At 47.9% G+C, this 19,721-nt stretch overlaps 1 protein-coding gene across 1 annotated transcript; it reads right to left on the bottom strand.

The window, feature by feature from the left end:
* Window positions 1-10,503: 10,503 nt before the first annotated feature.
* On the bottom strand, window positions 10,504-18,881 carry LOC310665917 (ras-related and estrogen-regulated growth inhibitor-like protein). The gene is made up of 4 exons (XM_083416311.1): window positions 18,628-18,881; window positions 16,386-16,439; window positions 14,712-14,788; window positions 10,504-13,129 (listed from the first exon to the last, which is right to left on the bottom strand). Exons 1-4 carry the CDS (start codon window positions 18,740-18,742, stop codon window positions 12,710-12,712), a joined length of 666 nt encoding a protein of 221 aa, XP_083272437.1. The 5' UTR covers window positions 18,743-18,881; the 3' UTR covers window positions 10,504-12,709.
* Window positions 18,882-19,721: the final 840 nt, after the last annotated feature.

The following is a 19,721-nucleotide window of genomic DNA, read 5'->3' as shown; positions in this document are numbered from 1 at the left end:
ATGTAATGTCAGTTTTCGGAAAGGGATCCAGGGAGGATCCTGTAGGCTCCACTCATGTTCTTCTGTACCTATCGCACCCTCCTGCCAACTGAAACCAAAGGGCAATGCGAGAGTTTGGCCCCCTTCCTTAATTCCTCTTCTCTTGTATGTCATGCAAGTGGCACGCAGACCCAAGCATTGCGTCCTGGAGCAAACTGGGTGATGACAAGGATAAGGCCTTTGTTCTTTTCTAGGCACCCAGCCAAGCGAAACTTTCTGCCCCATTGCTTTGCTCCCTGGGGGATCTGTAATAACCAGGAAGATCTCCTCCTTCTGCTGCTGCCAACCACATCTTGATCCCTTCCTCCCCTTTCATTTGCATACAGTGCTCCGGAATGTGCATTTGTGGTTCCCTACTCCTCACAAACAATTCTCAGCAACAGGTCACCCACCCTTAGTCTGGCTTTAGAGGCTGAGAGAGCACGAGACAGAGAGACCTGACCCAGGTTGCCCAAGGACTTTGATGTAACGTTAAACTAGGGGTCAGCAAATTTTTTCAGCAGGGGGCCGGTCCAATGTCCCTCAGACCTTGTGGGGGGCTGGACTATATTTTGAAAAAAGAATAATGATGATGCAAGAGCACCAGGCAGGCTCACCTGTGTCTTGCGAACGGCAGGGGCTGGTGGTGGCAGCAGGACAATGAGAGGTGCATGAAAGGGCTTGCTCCAGAGAGCGGTTGCTTTAAATGGCAGCCACTCGAGAGGGGCGCTCAGCCAACCACAGCTCAACAAAGCCCAGCCCCCTTCCTCCTCTAGACAGGGCAGAGAGAAGACAGGAGGAGGGAGGGAGGGAGGAGGCGCCGCCAGCGCCGCTGTGTGACGGAGAGGAAAAGAACATGCATGCTGGCGATCCACATGCTGGCGATCCACGTGGCAATTCCCGGACCATCTCTGGGCCGGATCCAGAAGGCAATTCAGCCTAATCCGGCCTGTGGACCATAGTTTGCCGACCCATGTGCTAAACCGTGGTCCAGCATTCTGTGTTCCTGCCTTTCATGCCTGTGCATTCACTTTTATTTTATTTATTTATTAAAATATTGATACACAGCCGTTCACAAAATATATGTATATATATAAGACTGGTTTATAACATTTACACACAAAGCTATACGAGAAAACCCATTTCAAAAAGTTAAAATCAGAAACCAGCTAACTATCAATGTCAACGTGTTCCAAAGTGTAGGTGCTGCGATGCTAAAATATCAATTTCGTACAGTGCCAGTTCCACAAATCGCAGCCATCACTTCCAGCTCTGCAATTCTATGAGGCTCGTAAAGCATCAATATTGCACTCCAGGCTCAAGTGCCTTGCTTCAGGGAAAAGTTGAAATTGTTTCCCTGCTATGCAGTGGCGTAGCGTGGGGGGTGCAGGGGGGGCCAGCCGCACCGGGCGCAACATCTGGTGGGGGAGCGCGTTCGCACTCGCAGCTCTCTGCCCCTAGGGCAGAGGGGGCGCAAATTACTTGCCTTGCCCCGGGTGCTGACAACCCACGCTACGCCACTGCTGCTATGCAGTCAAGCAATGCTCTCCAGAGAACATCCGGCTGCGCTCAGCTGCTGCTAGCTTGGCGCATACGTCCAGGAGAGTGACACCCTTGCTCTCAGGGAGAACAGTTTCCTTTGCGGAGAGGTCCCCCGAGGTGACAGAATTGTGTTAGAATAAGGCACGCAGAGCCTGGTAAGAAACATTTTTGCCTGGCGGGGCTGGAAGGGAACATGATCTTTGTATTGAGTTATCCGTTGAGTAATCTCACAATAAAGAGGAAGCAGGAGCCACGGAACATCTCTCGCTCTTGCCTGCCAGGTGTCCCATCACATGGAGCTTTGGGTCTGAGAAGGCTGTTCCTTTCTTTGGGACAGAATATTGTTAATGTTGGGAGTGGGTGAGGCGGATCAAAGCCTCCATCCTTGCCCAGGGAGAATTGTACTCAGAACTGTACTTTCTAGGCACGGAACTAGCGGAAGTGTGGGGAAAGTCCTTAGCTTCTGTACAACCAGTGTGTATGTGTGTTATCTCATCCTTTGCGGCAGGCCACAAAATACCGTGGCCTGGCCCTGCTTGTCTCCAGCGCGTGCATACGCACGTGCAAATCCGCGTGCAATTAAACGAGAGCCTTGCATGGTGTGCGGGCGCACTTCCTTTCCATGTTCTGCCATCGAAGAGGTTCCTTCTGATCTGCAGTTATTAGAGGGCAATTATATTATATATTATATTACAGGGCAATTAGAGTTGTTGTTTTTCCTTCCTCTTGAGGGTATCTTTAAGCAAGAGGGGGAAAGCTCTGCTTAGACATCCGTGCACATGGAGCAGGCAGCGATCTTCTGTGTGTGGGCAGGAGAGAAAGAGAGAGAGAGATGTCTGCAACGATGTGAGATAATTCCTGTCCATCACGGAAAAGGTTCAAAAAAGGGCAAGGTGTCAGAACTGGAACAGACTGGTTGATGGGAGTTGGAGTCCAACACCGTCGCTGCCTGGAGGGTGATGGGAGTCCAAAACAGCCATGGCATCTGAGTCTGATGGGAGCAAACCAGTTTGGCACAGCATGCCCTAATTTCAGCCCAGAGGTGCCTAGAAAAGAACACAGTTGTCTAACCATGGGAGGCATAAGAGACAGCACTGGTTGCTAAGTGGTAAAGGCAATGAACTCTGCACTAGAACAGGGACACTCTTCCTTTACTTCTTTTAGGGTTGTGAAGCCTTGTGCATTGTGCAGCACCAGCTCCGAACTTCCCTTTCTCCATTCCCTCCCCCCACTCCCCGCTTTGAATAGGGTGGAGTTGACATTTGACCCACCAACAGTTTTTGGATCTATGGGAAGAACTGATTAGAATCCACAAGATGGTTTCAGCTCCAACTAAGCTAAGCGCATACGCTCCAACATTTCTCCAATGAAAATAGGGACGTCTTTCTTTCTTTCTTTCTTTCTTTCTTTCTTTCTTTCTTATACCCTACCCACCTGAGTAGGTTGCACCGGCCACACTGGGTGGCTTCCAACATTTATAAAAACATAACAAAAGATCAAACATTTTTTTAAAACTTCCTTATGCAGATCTGCCTTCAGATGTCTTCTAAAGGTTGTAAAGTTACTTATTTCCTTGGCTCGGGGGGTTGCATAACTCCATACCCTCCAACATTTCTCTGATGAAAATAGGGACATCCTAAGGAAAAGCGGGACATTCTGGGATCAAATCGGAAATCAGGGACTCATCTACATTGATGGTTTTACTATGTTTTGAGATCGTTTGGGAACGGTTGTGGCACGTAAAGGACAAACAACATCCTGCTTTAACTGTAGTAATGCATTATAACCAGGACGGCTTCTGTAAATTCCAGGACCGTCCCTGGGAAATGGGGACACTTGGAGGGTCTGTAAGCGCCACACAGGGTCCCATGAAAGTATGAAGTGCCCACCCTTTCCCCTTCTGGCTCACTTCCTGTGTTACATAATACAAAAATGGTATTGTTATAAGTTTCAGGGGTGCTAGAGTCTGAGGCTGATGTCGGCTCCCTTAACAAAATACAGTTCCCAGATTCCTTGGGGGTTAAGCGTGTGTCGGATATGCTTCTATGTATGGTGTGAATCTGCCCTATGTCAGAGCCTTTTGGTGATAGATTCATGCTGCAGCGGGCTAGCTCATTGCAGGGGGTTGGACTGGATGACCCTTGGGGTCCCTTCCAACTCTACAATTCTAAATGGCACATGGAGATCTTTTCGTATAAAATAGTAATGATGAATTTTGGTGGGCTGTTAATCCTATCGCCACAGATGTGAATGGGGGGGGGGAAGCTTTTGAAAACGACAACAGCATTTCCAGTGAGCATCCAAAATATAACGGGAGTCTTCTGCTGTCAGGCCTTTGGTGTCACCATCTTCTGGGTACTTTTCCTTTCCCTGGTGGAAATTTCCTCACTTCCAGTCGCTCCCCCCACCCCCCTTAACCTTACTCCAGCCGTTCAGTTTCACATGCTGTTCCACATCCCCTCCGCCATCACCCGCCAGGAGCATATCACACTCATTTTGTCGCTGGGGACAGCTGCCAGCAAATTTGCAGCTTCACACTGTGTCTGTGGAGACCATCTGTGGCCGAGGATGTGACTTATAATCGCAAGAGATTTAAATGTCATTTAATCCAGCCCCCCTTATGTATACCCTGCAGGTACAATAATCCATCTGCCTCCTGCATCCCCTATGATCTTAGGGTTGCATTTTTATCTCACTTTTTTATCCTCAGGGACCTTGAGGCGGTGCACATCAGTGGCTGCGGTCAGTGGACAAGGGGGACTAGGCTACTCCCCTAAATGTTCCTCCTCCCCAAAGCTCGGGAAGCTTCTGCCCAGCTTGGGGAGGGAGGGGTGATGTTACTGTCATCATCCCCCCGCAATTGCCCTCACAAGCTGGTGCCTCTGGTCCTGTTCCCCTACGAAAAATTTCACCACACGATACTGGCGCACATGTTTTCTCCCCTTCGTCATTGAATCCCCACAACAATCCTGGGAGGTAGGCTAAGCTGAGAGGAAGGGATTGGCCCAAGGTGGGCTTCATGGCTGAGTGGGAATTTGAACGCTGGTCTCCCATGTCCTAGTCTGTCATGCTAACCGCTACTCCACCCTGGCTCTCTATGAAATGTAGGCCACAAGCCGCTCTTAAATCCTCGTGCAACAACTCACACTGCAGAAACCCACCAAAGCTTCCTAGCGTGTGACCTGGAGAAAAAGTACTCCCTGGTACCAAATGCAGTAATCAGCTCCTCTGAGAGTTTTCAACATAAGCTGTGCAAAAGATCAGCTGAAAACCAGCTAAGAGTGCCGTTATCCAGATCTACAGTGCGGCTTCTTTTTCTTCTTCTTCTTCTTCTTCTTCTTCTTCTTCTTCTTCTTCTTCTTCGGCGATCACTCATAGCCAAGTAAGATTGTCTTCCATAAACACGGTTTTAACAATGAGTCCGTAAGTGACTGTGGAGGCCAATTCTGGATCCACACGTCCTTCCACAGTGGGGACATTGGTTCCCAGGTGGGAGTTAATCATGGTGTGGATTTGCCAAACATGCCTTCCTCTTAGCACGTTTCTCCCTTTCATCCTGAGTTTGAGTGTCTTCAAAGCCCATGACACCTTTGGTAAAGACTGTTCTCCAATTGGAGCGCTCGCAGGCAAGTGTTTCCCAATTGTTGGTGTTTATACCACATTTTTAAAAGATTTGCCTTGAGACAGTCTTTAAACCTCTTTTGTTGAGCACCAGCATTATGCTTTCCATTTTTAAGTTCGGAATAGAGTAGTTGCTTTGGAAGACGATAATCAGGCATCCTCACAACATGACCAGTCCAACAAAGTTGATGTTGAAGAATCATTGCTTCAACACTGGTGATCTTTGCTTCTTCCAGTACACTGGTATTAGTTCACATGTCTTCCCATGTGATGTGTAAAATTTTTCAGAGTCACCGTTGATGGAATCTTTTGAGGAGTTGGAGGTGGTGTTTATAAATGGTCCATGTTTCACAAGCATACAGTAAGTTTGGTAGTACAATAGCTTTGTAAACAAGCATTTTGGTTTCCCTGCGAATTTGGAATGCTGATGTGTACATTTCTGGTCTCCTCACCTCAAACAGGATATTCTAGAGTTGAAAAAGGTTCAGAAAAGGGCAACCAAGGTAATAGAAGGGAGTGATTCCCCTATGAGGAATGGTTAAAGCCTTTGGGACTTTTATTTAAAACTACAGCATTTCCTCCCACATGACAGGAGGCAGTGACAGCCACCATCTTGGATGGCTTTGAAAGAGGATTAGGCAATTCATGGAGGAGGAGAAGGCTGTTGATGGAAGGGGGATTCTGTCAGGGGCAACTTCTCTTGCCTCTGCAGCAAGAGGGATGAAAATGTCATGGGGATGAAATGTGAGAATGAAATGCAATAAATAAATAAATAAATAAATGTGCAGCCAACAAGGCCATTGACGTGTGTGCAAACAGGGCTTGAATGTCTTGTGGTCCTGATCACTCTGTCCACTGGTATATAACAGTCCTGCTCATGAGATGATCAGGTGCCAAGAAGGGACACACGATGGATTGTGTAGGAGGAAGAATTCTAGCCAGTGCAACTTTTCTCTCTCCCACAGCACTGCAATGTGACAAGCTGACCTTTAAAGCCCTAAATGGCCTCGGTCCTGTATACCTGAAGGAGCGTCTCCACCCACATCATCCAGCCCGGACACTGAGGTCCAGCGCCGAGGGCTTTCTGGCGGTTCCATCGCTGTGAGAAGTGAGGTTACAGGGAACCAGACAGAGGGCCTTCTTGGTAGTGGCGCCTGCCCTCTGGAATGCCCTCCCTTCAGATCTGAAGGAAATAAGCAGCTATCTTATTTTTAAAAGACATCTGAAGGCAGCCCTGTTTAGGGAAGTTTTTAATATTTAATGCTGTATTGTTTTTAACACTCGATTGGGAGCCACCCAGAGTGGCTGGGGAAACTCAGCCAGATGGGTGGGGTATAAATAAATTATTATTATTATTATTATTATTATTATTATTATTAGCTGTCTTTTAGATTTGCAGGGGTGGCGGGGATTATAGGTTATTCATATCCTGCTTTTTCCCCAAGCAGGGATTCGTGGCAGTTTCGAACATTTGAAAACAACATTACAAAAGAAAGAAAGAAAGAAAGAAAGAGAACCCTAGTTAAAAATAATAGTTAAAATACTGTACATCAAAAGACTTTTTGAACCAGCCATTAAAATGCAGCCTGCCATGTCAGCAGCCAGCCCAGTGATCAGCGTTAGTTTCCAAAGGCCTATTTGATTTTAACAGCTTGCTGCTTTTCCCCTTGCACTGGTGCAGAGGCAAGAGAAGCTGTCCCAGTAAAAAACCCGGTACCAAAGCAGCTGGGACTGCTGGGAGTTGTAGTCCAGCAACATCTGGAGGGCACCAGCAACATCTGACAAAAGGTGGTCCAGCCTCCAGTTCAATGAGCTCCAGCTGTGACTTACTGCTACCCCAGTAACTTACTGCTTACTGTGACTTACTGCTACCCCAGTAACTTACTGCTTACTGTGACTTACTGCTACCCCAGTAACTTACTGCTTACTGTGACTTACTGCTACCCCAGTAACTTACTGCTTACTGTGACTTACTGCTACCCCAGTAACTTACTGCTTACTGTGACTTACTGCTACCCCAGTAACGGATTGTGCGAACTGGGTCCTCTGCCAAGCGTGTCTGGGAAAGCACTCCGGATCTTTGTGGACTCCGGAGGAGCCGTTGCCCCAGAGCAGGCAGCGTTTTTTGAACCCAGGCCCACTCAGATCCACAAATAGCAGCACCACCCTCCCTTGGACGTCTGTTCTCTCTTAGCAGCTTTGTGTGCGTGCTTTGGAAAGTTCACAGAGCATCCTTGCTTCCTGCCTCTGCCAACTGCTTGAGAATAATAGTGCTGAAAATGTGTTTCAAAGGGAATTTCAATTTGCAGTGCAGTGCTTGATTACTTAGGCAGCTTCCAGGCAGGGACTGTATGGATTTTTTTGGGGGGGGAGGGGGCAGTCTGGATGATGCCCTGAGCCCCTTCCAGTTCTTGGAGTCCTGTACCCAGGGAGGGTTAGAATCTAACAGAGAAGACTGCTGAAGAAGTCAGACAAGGAATAGGTAAGAGGACAACCTTAGCTGGTCGCTTAAATGTCCTCATCAGCATCCCAAAAGAATGAGTGAGATTGCACCCAGTAAAATTGCAAAAATGTATAGGACCAGCTCAAATGTTTGCTGGAAATGTAAAGGGAAAGAGGGTACCTTTTATCATATGTGGTGGACATGTGGGGAGGTAAAAGCTTTCTGGGAAATGATATATAACTTTCGTTTAAAATACAGAGGCTTTTTTGTTAGGTATTACAGGCGTGGAACTACCAAAAAATAAAATAAAATACAAGACTATTTATGTATGCAACGACAGCAGCAAGGATGCTCCTAGCCCAGAGATGGGAAGAAGAAAAAGTATCGGCCAGAGAAGAGTGACAGACCAAACTGATGGAATATGCAGAAATGGCAAGACTGACGGGTAAGGTCAGAAACCAGGAAGACCAAGTATAAAAGACTGGAATAATTTTTTAACATATTTGAGAGACCACTGTAAACAGCTGAAATCTTTGGCAGGGATACAAGGACACTTGTAAAGTAACATGAACTTTGGAAACCATGATTGTATAATGGATAAAAAGATAAAGGGACCCCTGACCATTAGGTCCAGTCGTGGCCAACTCTGGGGTTGAAGCACTCATCTCGCTTTCTTGGCCAAGGGAGCCTGCGTACAGCTTCTGGGTCATGTGGCCAGCATGACTAAGCTGCTTCTGGCCAACCAGAGCAGCGCACGGAAACGCCATTTACCTTTCCACTGGAGCAGTACCTATTTACCTACTTGCACTTTGACGTGCTTTCAAACTGCTAGGTTGGCAGGAGCTGGGACCAAACAACAGGAGGTCACCCCGTTGCGGGGATTCGAACCGCCAACCTTCTGATCAGCAAGTCCTAGGCTCTGTGGTTTAACCCACAGCGCCACACGCGTCCCTTTGTATAATGGATAAATTACATTAAAAGATGCAGGAACAAAATATAGAAATGGAACCCATGGAGGGAAGAAAGGTCATAGAATCATAGAGTTGGAATAGACCACAAGGGCCATCGAGTCCAACCCCCTGCCAAGCAGGAAACACCATCAGAGCACTCCTGACATATGGTTGTCAAGCCTCTGCTTAAAGACCTCCAAAGAAGGAGACTCCACCACACTCCTTGGCAGCAAATTCCACTGTCGAACAGCTCTTACTGTCAGGAAGTTCTTCCTAATGTTTAGGTGGAATCTTCTTTCTTGTAGTTTGGATCCATTGCTCCGTGTCCGCTTCTCTGGAGCAGCAGAAAACAACCTTTCTCCCTCCTCCATATGACATCCTTTTATATATTTGAACATGGCTATCATATCACCCCTTAACCTCCTCTTCTCCAGGCTAAACATGCCCAGCTCCCTTAGCCGTTCCTCATAAGGCATCTTTTCCAGGCCTTGACCATTTTGGTTGCCCTCCTCTGGACACGTTCCAGTTTGTCAGTGTCCTTCTTGAACTGTGGTGCCCAGAACTGGACACAGTACTCCAGGTGAGGTCTGACCAGAGCAGAATACAGTGGCACTATTACTTCCCTTGATCTAGATGCTATACTCCTATTGATGCAGGTCTGAAGGTTTGAAAGAACCACTTTTTTAATTTTTGGAAATGTTATGTTTGTTGTATTTAACTTTTATGGAAAACGATAGATAGATAGATAGATAGATAGATAGATAGATAGATAGATAGATATAGATATAGAATGAGTGAGATTGCAAGAGCTGCAACTAAGTGATGATTCCCTCCAGGCTACTGGGTGGCCCTTTTCTCCACCCCCCTCACCTAGCTGCTAGGGAGGAGAACCACAGCCAGTGCGGTGAATGTGAGCTAGAAAATCAGGCTGGAAGCTGGATACACAGAGACCTGCTTGCTCCGTGCTGGATCCAAAGCTGCGACTGAAGGAGAAGCAAGATCTGTTGGGGTGTTGACGCTGTCCTATGCTCAGGTTGTAGAGATGTGTAAATAAAACCATGTATCCTAAAGACACCACAATCTTGACTGACCTTCATTCCAAGCAAGCAGAGCCCTGAGTAAGCACCAGAAACCTTTGGAGTGGAGTCTCTCGCTGCTTGGAGATTTTTGGGAACAAACTAAGAAAGTTCACCACAGTCCATCACTGTCATCATAAATAGTAAACTTTTTATTACTCATCCAAACATTACGACAGTGAGAGGTTTCTTTTGCAAGAGTTTCATTCCAACAGAACAGTTCAATAACAAAATAGGTTTGAACGTAAACAAGAATCCCCTCAAAACAAATTTTGAATAAAAGAAAACAAAAGGAAACCACGACAAAATGTTGTGCTGTATCCTCGCTGCCTAAAATGACAGCACCTGTTCAGTCCTCTTCCAGGGCACTGTAAGCCACCCTGCTTCTGGGTTGCTGCTATTTTGGGGTGGGATGATGGCAAACTGGGCAGTTGTAGTTCATTGGGAGGTCATGAGCAGCAAACCTGCTTTCACAAAAAGATGGGAATTATTTTTTGCAAAACGGAAGGTGACTGAATAAGGAAATGCACTGGAAAGTCTGGGATGATGCTAGTTTTGACGCAATGTCATCTAACCTCTCTACAAACAAATCAGAGTACCGTATTTTTTGCTCTATAAGACTCACTTTTTCCCTCCTAAAAAGTAAGGGGAAATCTGTGTGCGTCTTATGGAGCGAATGCAGGCTGCGCAGCTATCCCAGAAGCCAGAACAGCAAGAGGGATTGCTGCTTTCACTGCGCAGCGATCCCTCTTGCTGTTCTGGCTTCTGAGATTCAGAATATTTTTTTCTTGTTTTCCTCCTCCAAAAACTAGGCGCGTCTTGTGGTCTGGTGCGTCTTATAGAGCAAAAAATACAGTAAATAGGCCGCCCAGTAAATAGCAGTCGTCATCTAATCTCCCTGCAGACAAATCAGGTTGAATGCTCAATAAACAAATCATCTAAAAGCACCCCAGGCCTACACCAACCTGCCCTGTCCTGGACTACAATTCTCATCAGCCCCAGACTTCACTGCCATGCTGATATTCTCCATTAAGCTGTACAGGTGTGCACACAGTGGTTTCAAAATAAAAATAAATGATGGGTACAGCAATGAGGAAAGGAGGGCAAGATGGAACATCAGAACCTTGCTTGCCGTATCAGGCTAGCTACCCAGGAGAATCTTGATGTGCAGAATGCAGCTATGCTTGCTCTCTTAAAAAATACTGGCTCATTGGGCAAGGCCACATCCTCAGCACAAGGAGGCCAGAAGTGGGGTGATTGGGTGGGGACTGGAGGTTTATGTCAGAAGAGAAGGAGCCCAGTCAGAGGCGCAGTCGGGGAACAACTGATGGGAGGAATTGGCGGAATTTGAAACAGACCAGTCTTCTGGGCTGGTTAGGGATTGAATCTGGTTAGGTTATTTGTCTTGGCAAAATATTGGCTGGTTGGCAACAGTGGCGTAGCGTGGGGGGTGCAGGGGGTCCGGCCGCACCAGGCGCAACATCTGGGGGTTAGGGTTAGGGGGCGCAAATCCACGGGTTAGGGGGCGCAAATTACTTGCCTTGCCCCGGGTGCTGACAACCCACACTACGCCACTGGTTGGCAACCCTATAACTGGCTGGCTGGCAATTCAGCACAACCAGAATCCAAATACTGTAACTACTTTGGGTAGGTACACTCAATGGGACTTTGGACTCTCCTCCCAATCCCAGCCAGCTTTGAAGAGCAGATCCCTGTGATGTTTCACCGTCATGCTTTAGAAATGTCCATCCGTTCCAAAGTCATTTGCCCAAGCAGGATGGTGTGTCTGTGGTTTGCAGGATGGCGTGTCTGTAGTTTGAGAAGCATCCTGTAAAGGCTAAGAACTTGCAGTGTGGCTGTTTGGATCATGACCATAAGAGGTTCATATTCAACATCTATTTTTAATAATAATAATAATAATAATAATAATAATAATAATATAGCAAATTTGGTGGTCAGGACTACTCTTATGTCTTCTTCCTAAAGCCAGTGGTTTAACCAAACTTATACGATAAACAAGTACATAATGGTAAACATTTTAGTTTTCTTTCCGGGGATAAATAGAAGGGGAAAAAAATCCCCCCCCCCCACACACACATTACAGAGTACTGGAAATTTGCCTCCTTGCTATTTAGCTCTTCTCCATCCCTCCTTTTAAAAGGGGAATTATATAGCATGCAACCGAGAGCAGGCGCCTTCTGGGTGGCTTTCAGCATGCATTGCAGATAACATTTAAAACAACATAGCAAAGCCTCCAGCTACCTCTGAGCACTTAAGTCAAAGAGAAAGTGCTTTGGGTGGGTGGCAAGCGCCCACGGTCCAATCCAGCAGAGTTCTTGCACTGAACTGGCATGAGATCCATTTGAGCTCTATTTCCTACCCAATCAGCCTAATCATTTCTCCAACCCCTGCAGAGCCTCAAAAAAGGTTTGCCTTCACACAAATGCCGTAATTGCTCTTTCGAACCCTGCCACTGCAGAGTGATTAATGTACGCCGGCCTCTCCTGAGCAAAAGCCACAGCCTCTGACTCACAAGACCCACCCTCTAACTCCGGAGACACGGTGTCTGCTTTTGCTGCTGTTCAGCGATGAAGCAAATGGTGCTCTGCACATGCTCCAAAGCACCTTCCTCGTCCTTTTTTTCCACAACGCCGTTCCTGATCTGCAGCACCAGACCCTGGTAACACCGTGTGGGAGGTGTGCATCGCTCCTGCTTCCAAGACGCAAGATCACAGAATCACAAAGGGACCCCAAGCGGTTATCTAGTCCAACCCCTAGCAAAGCAGGAACCACGTCTAAAGAACCCCTAGTAGATGGGCCATCCAACCTTTGTTTCGTACTTGCAAGAGACGGCTACTCTCAGAGACTGTGGTAAACATTTATAGCTGTCCATAACTCTAGGTCCAAGGTGTGCAAGCTTTCAGCACCATCCTTCTGTGGTCATTTCGCCCGATGTTCATTAGGGATGGATGCACATCCAACTGAGCGGCCGTCAACAGAGCTCCTCTCCCAAAATTCCCTAGTTCCTCTCTTTCCTCCCAGCTCCCTGCAACCAAAGCTCATTCAGTCCTTCTCCTCCCAAGGACAGCTGACATGCTGCGTACGAGTCCCCGGATGCCCACTGCCTTTTTGGTGGCGCTCCTGGAGTCCCGTACCAGGTCCAGGAGTTCGTGGAAGACCACCAGGGCACCATGGTAGGTCTCAGCGGCAGAGATCTCGAAGAAGCCTGCGTCGGTGGAGAGGGCTAGAAGGCGGCCTTCCTCGCTGGAGACGGTTCTCAGGTGCTGCAAGTCCCGCTTGTTCCCCACCAGGATAACGGGGACCTTTTCGGCGCCTCCTCTCTTCTTCAGCTGCTTGATCCTCTGGAGCTGCTGGCGGGCAAAATGGAAGCTGGCGCGGTCGCTGATGCTGTAGACGATGACGAAGCCGTCGGCCCAGCGGAGCTGCTTCTCGTTCAGGCAACCCTGGAGCTTGGCCATCTGCACAAATTTGAACGAGGGCCGGAGTTAGCGAGGCACTTTTATTTACTCCTACGTGGGGCTACCTTTGAAGGCGACTTGGGAAATGCAATTAATCCAGAATGCAGCAGCTAGACTGGGGACTGGGAGTGGCCACCGAGACCATATAACACCAGTCCTGAAAGGCCTACATTGGCTCCCAGTACGTTTCTGACCACAATTCAAAGTGTTGATGCTGACCGTTAAAGCTCTAAATGGCCTCGGTCCTGTATACCTGAAGGAGCGTCTCCACCCCTGTCATTCAACCCAGATACTGAGGTCCAGCACCAAGGGCCTTCTGGCAGCTCCCTCACTGTGAGAAGCGAGGTTACAGGATTTTCTTGGTAGTGGTACCTGCCCTGTGGAATGCCCTCCCATCAAATGTCAAGGCAATAAGCAACTATCTTGCTTTTAAAAGACATCTGAAGGCAGCCCTGTTTAGGGAAGTTTTTAATGTCTGATGCTGTATTGTTTTTAATATTCAGTTGGAAGCCACCCGGAGTGGCTAGGGAAACCCAGCCAGATGGGCGGGGTATAAATAATAAACTATTACAGTGGTGCCCCGCAAGACGAATGCCTCGCAAGACGGAAAACCCGCAAGACGAAAGGGTTTTCCGAGTGCAGAGGCGCTTTGCAAGACGAATTTCCCTATGGGCTTGCTTCGCAAGACGAAAATTGCCGAAAAATTTTGAGGGTTTTTTTTGCTCCAAACCCCCTTTTTCTGAATCGCTAAGCTGCTAAAAGCATTTTAGCAGCAAAACCGCTAATCCCTTAAGCCTTAAAAAGCCGTTTTTAGCCCTTAAAGTGCCAATAGCGCTAATAGCGCTAATCCGTCAATGGGCTTGCTTCGCAAGACGAAAAAACCGCAAGACGAAAAGACTCGCGGAACGGAATCTTTTCCTCTTGCGAGGCACCACTGTAGTATTATTATTATTATTATTATTATTATTATTATTATTATTATTATTCTTCCTCCAAGGAATTCAAAGGTGATATACATCATTCCTCCTCTCCCCTGTGAAGTACCTCAGGCTGGTTGGGCCAAGGCCACCTAGTGAACTTCATAACTGAGTGAGGATTTGAACTCTGGTCTCCCAGTTCCTAGTTTGATGCTTTAACTGCTACACCACCCTGGCACCAGCCTCTAATGCTACTTCAGGAAATCGACTTTCAGAAATCCGATTATTAAATTAATTATTCAGGCCTCCAAAAGAGCTTTCTCTCCCTCCTTGCCCGTCATGTATATCTCTGACTAAAGACACAACATCATTTCAGAGGCCCACCTCTCAGCAGTAATAATCCTCCTATGGAACCTATCAATTTACATATTGTTATTTATTTATTACATTTATATACCCCAACAACCCTGTGAGGCAGGCTGACAGCAAGTGATTGGCCCAAGGTCACGCCCCGTGAGCTTCATGGCTGGGGGGGGGGTTTTTGGACCCTGGTCTCCCAGCTCCTCGTCCAGCACCCTAACCATCACCGCTGGCAGGCCAGCTTCAGCCAGGCATTCGCCTGTTGTGGAAACTGCCTTGGTGAATTGTGTGTGGAGATGTCTTACCTGGGGGCAGACGGAGTCCCAGATGCTGAAGCAGGCTTCCTGGCCAGCCATTATCACTTTGTGGGTGTAAATTGATTCTGGAAGGGAGGAGAGGTGGGGAGAAAATGTGTTAATAACAGCGCAGGCCGCAGGCTACATTAACTGGTCTTATTTCTGGTCTGTTGGCCATAATAAATTGAGGGTGGGTGTGCCTTAACTCTGTAGCCATGCCTTCAAGGGCAGATTGTATGGATTGTATAGGGCATGGGTAGGCAAACTAAGGCCCAGGGGCCAGATCCGGCCCAATCGCCTTTTGCGTGTTTTTACATGAGTAGAATGTGTGCTTTTATTTAAAATGCATCTCTGGGTTATTTGTGGGGCATAGGAATTCGTTCATTTACAACCAAAAAATATAGTCCGGCCCTCCCACAAGGTCTGAGGGACAGTGGACCGGCCCCCTGCTGAAAAAGTTTGCTGACCCCTGGTATAGGGCATGTAAAAGGTAATGGTGAAGGGACCCCTGACCGTTAAGTCCAGTCGCGGACGGCGGGTTGCGGCCAGCATGACTAAACCGCTTCTGGCGAACCAGAGCAGCGCACGGAAATGCCGTTTACCTTCCCGCCAGAGCGGTACCTATTTATCTACTTGCACTTTGACGTGCTTTCGAACTGCTAGGTGGGCAGGAGCTGGGACCGAGCAACGGGAGCTCACCCTGTCGCGGGGATTCGAACCACTGACCTTCTGATCGGCAAGCCCTAGGCTCTGTGGTTTAATTCCTTAGGCCTTGCCACAATGCTGCTCCAGATTGATGCAGATTTATGTCCTTTGTTTTATAGCTCCAAGGAACATGATTTGGCTTGCATTGTTCTCCTTCTCCCCATTTTAAACTCACAACAACCCTGTGAGGTAGGTGAAGTGGAGAGTCAGGTTCATGGCCACGTGGGGATTTGACCCCTGGTCTCTCTCAGGTCCTAGTCTGACACTCTAACTACGACACCACACTGACTTGCAGGTGCCGGAGCCCCTCCCCTATCCAGATAGGACCATATTGTGGTATCTCCAATGTCAGTCCTATTCAGAGGTGCCCCGTTAAAAATTAACTTAGGTCCATTAATTTTAATGGAATTTTACTTAGAAAAGTTGCATACAATCCATATTTGCATAGGGTGGGGGGTGGAGGAAGGGTTATTTATTTATCATTATGCATCTATCACACTTTTCCTTCAAGAAGTTCAAGGAAGCATTCAGAGGGGTTTTTCGACACCCCCCCCAACCCCTATTTTATCCCCACAACAACCCTGTGAGGTTGGAGATGGTGAATAGCACGAGGTCAAGGGAGGGAGGGAGGGAGGGAGGGAGGGAGGGAGGGAGGGAGGGAGGGAAGGAAGGAAGGAAGGAAGGAAGGAAGGAAGGAAGGAAGGTGAACGGGTGACCAGGAGGGGAGGAAAAGGAAGACAAAAAGGATTCTATTTATTTATTTTTCAAGATTTATATACTGTTTGATGATCGCAATGAAACCCCAGAGAGCTTTACAAAAAGAATCAATAGCTTTATTATTCCTGCAGATCACTTTGAGCTTTTATTACAACCAAGTGGTATATAATTTTAACGTAAAAATAATTCGTAGATTTGATTATCGGGGGGGGGGGGGGGACGGGACGGGACCAGAGAAGGATGATCTCAAAGGTCACTTACCAATATCTCCATATTCGCCAATAAACCTCCGAGTCAGAAACCGAACCGTCAAAGCTAGAATGTGGGGAGAAGCAGCAATATTAGGATGGCATCATTGATCCGGCTGCTACAGACAATAAGTCTTTATTTACTGGTTGGTTTCATTATTGCATTCAAAGTTCACTTTTCCCTCCAAGGAGCTGGAGGTGGTTCACACGGTTCTGCCCCTCCTCATTTAATCCCTCACAACAACATCCCTGTGAGGGAGGCTAGGCTAAGAGGCAGGGACTGGCCCAAGGTGAAGTGGGATTCATAACAAGACTAGAAGTGACATCACCACATCCCAGGTGAGGATTCATCCCAGATCCATCGCAATTACAGAGACAGACAGACAGATGTGGGGGATCTTCCTTTGCCATCTATTTCCCCAGAGCCCCATTCTGACATTACCTTTCCCCCCACTTCCAATACTGCGCAGCTCCGTGAAGGGGGAACGCAATGAGAATGGGCACAGGAGACAGGTTGTGAGTTAAGAAGTGGGTTTAGCCATGGGTCCGTCCTTGCGGTCCTCCTGACACGATACCCAGCTGCTTCTGAAGTGATCACGCCCCACTTGACTCAGAATGTAGGCATTTCACCCACGTTGCAGAATCCTATAAATTGTAAAGTTGGAAGGGACCCCCAAAGGCCAGTTAGCCCGACCCCCTGCAATGCAGGAGTCACAGCGGCAGAACCTCTGGCAGTTGGCCAACCAACCTCTGCTCAGAAACCTCCACTGAAGGAGAGCCCACCACTTTCTGAGGGTGTCCCTTCCACAGGGCTTGGCCTCTGCCCAAAGTACTCCTACAGAAGCCTTCACCAATCTAGTGCTCTCCAGAGGTTGTGGACACCTGTCAGCCCTACAGCTGTGCTAAAGCCGCAGACAGCCCTCGCCTTCCCCCTTCTCTCCCCGGCAGACTACATTTAGATTGCAACGGGGACTATGTTTTCAAATCGTACCTGTAAAGTGGCTTTACATTGATGGTATTTTATAAAAAGCTGACAAACAGCAGCGACAAAGTCATCCTTTGCAGTGTTCAGTGAGCTGTTCCTCCTGGCAGGGAGGTCGATCTTATTGTCCCCTGCTTGGAAACCAAGGGGCTTGCTTTGATATTCAATTCCCTGTTTCCTAGCTCACAGCATAGTTGTGACATGACTAAGAAACGAGTGAGAGGCAATATGAGAGAGCCACCTTCAAAGACCTGAAGGGCTGCCCCATGGAAGATGGAGCAAGCTTGGGGTTTTTTGCTGCTCCAGAGGGTGGGACCCAAACCAATGGATTCAAATGACAAGGAAGGACATCCCAACTCAACATTAGCAAAAGCTTTCTGAGGGTAAGAGCTGTTCGATGGTGGAACACACTACAGTGGTACCTTGGGTTACAGACGCTTCAGGTTACAGACTCTGCTAACCCAGAAATAGTACCTCGGGTTAAGAACTTTGCTTCAGGATGAGAACAGAAATTGGGCAGTGGCAGCGGGAGGCCCCATTAGCTAAAGTGGTGCTCCAGGTTAAGAACGGACCTCCAGAACGAATTAAGTACTTAACCCAAGGTACCACTGTATCTCCGAAAGTACTGGACTCTTCTTCAAAGAGAAGTTGGACGGCCAGGGATTATTTAGCCGTGATTCCTCCATTGCAGGGGGTTGGATTAGATGACCCTTGGGGTCTCTTCCAAGTCTACAGTTCCACGACACCAGCTCCTTTATCCTCAGCAAAGATGGCACTTTGCAGCATAAGCAAGCAGGCAGCCAAAGTCCTGCCCCAATGTGCTTACAAACATGTGGACCATTTAGCCGACCAGATCCAAGCCAACTCCTTAGCTTGAGGCCTGTTTAAAACTGACAGCAAAACTGTGGAAGCTGCCCTATACTGAGCCAGAGCATTGTTCTAGCTAGGTCAGCCTTGTCCTCACCTTGTGTGGGGAGCCTTTGCCTACTCCCTGCCAGATGTCTCTGGTCACTGGCCATGCTTGCTGATAGGAATTGCAGCTCATCAACATCTGGAGGGCTGAAGGTTCCTCACCATCCTCCGTTCCAATGCCCTCCAGATGTTCTGGACTACAACTCCCATCAGCCCCAGCCAGCATGGCCCAGTGATCAGAGCCGATGGGACTAACCCCCCAGCGACTCTGTGGGGTCATTCCCAGCCCTGCTTGGAGATGGGAGAGGGATCGGACCTGGAATCCCTTTGCATGCAAAGCCAGCACTTGCGGGTCACTCACCTGACTTGCCCACCTTCCCAGCTCCAATGACGAGGATGTTGGCTTCCAGTTTGGGCAGGCTCCCTTCGGATATCTTCCCGGCCTGCTGGAAAGCCATCCTCAGCTTGACCAACATTTGGAGTTTTAATCCCCTGGAGGAGAGGGCGAGCAGAGAGCTCAAAGGGCGCAGCTGGCAGGGTGTTCTCAAGGAGCCTCTTGGCAAAGTGCTTTCCTTCCTCTGCCTCTGCTTCGCTCTCCCTCCTTCTCTCCTGCTGGCATTTTATATAGCAGAGAGGAGGGGCGGCTGCTTGAGTGGCAGGGACAGCCAGGAACAGCTCTGCACTGTGCGTTCTGTGTTCAACGGAGCCTGAATATAGCAAACAGGTCACTGAGATATTGCACGCAGGTTATTTTTGACAGAGTCTTTGTTTCTTAGCAGATCGTCCGTGGAAAAAGAAACTCTAGCTGAAATGGAGGGAGGAACACAGGCTGGTGTACATGGTCCCCCCCCCCCAACCCCGACATTTAACCCGCACAACGACCCTGTGAGGCGGATTAGGCTGAGAGTGAACTACTGGCTCAAGGTTACCCAGGGAGTGTCACTGTCAAGTGAGGCGGGGATTTGAATACTGGTCTCCCAGTTCCTAGTCTGACACTCTTAACTACTACGTCACGCTGACCATTGTGCAGAGACTGCAAGAAAAAAAATTGTATGGATAAGCAGCACCCTTCCTACAATAAGCACCCAGCGGGAGAGCAGAACACCTGGAAGGAATGCCTGGGTGTGGACAACGCCTTGGGCTGCCCTAACGTGTGCACCAAGCAGAGAAGGAGCTTTCAAGTCCCTGTGGAACAAATGTCAGTCTATGAGAAAGAAACAATTCAGGGCTTTGGGGAGAAAATTGCAAAGGGCATCAAAAGAGGAATTTTTAAAAAGACGTCAGCAGTGGGCGGAAGCAACAAAAGGAAGCCAAATGGATTGTTTTTACTTAGTTGCAATATTTATGGTGCTGTTGTTTTTTGTTGTTAATTGTTATTTCCATATAATTTTTTATGGAAGTTTTAAAGGTAAGGAAAAGAAACAAATTTCCAGAAGATAAATAAGCAAGTAATGA

This window comes from Podarcis tiliguerta (assembly GCF_965153285.1).
Source record: "Podarcis tiliguerta genome assembly, chromosome: 16".
Lineage (NCBI taxonomy): Eukaryota > Metazoa > Chordata > Lepidosauria > Squamata > Lacertidae > Podarcis > Podarcis tiliguerta.
Note: the sequence above shows the minus strand (reverse complement) of the source record. Positions and strands in the feature narration are given on the sequence as shown.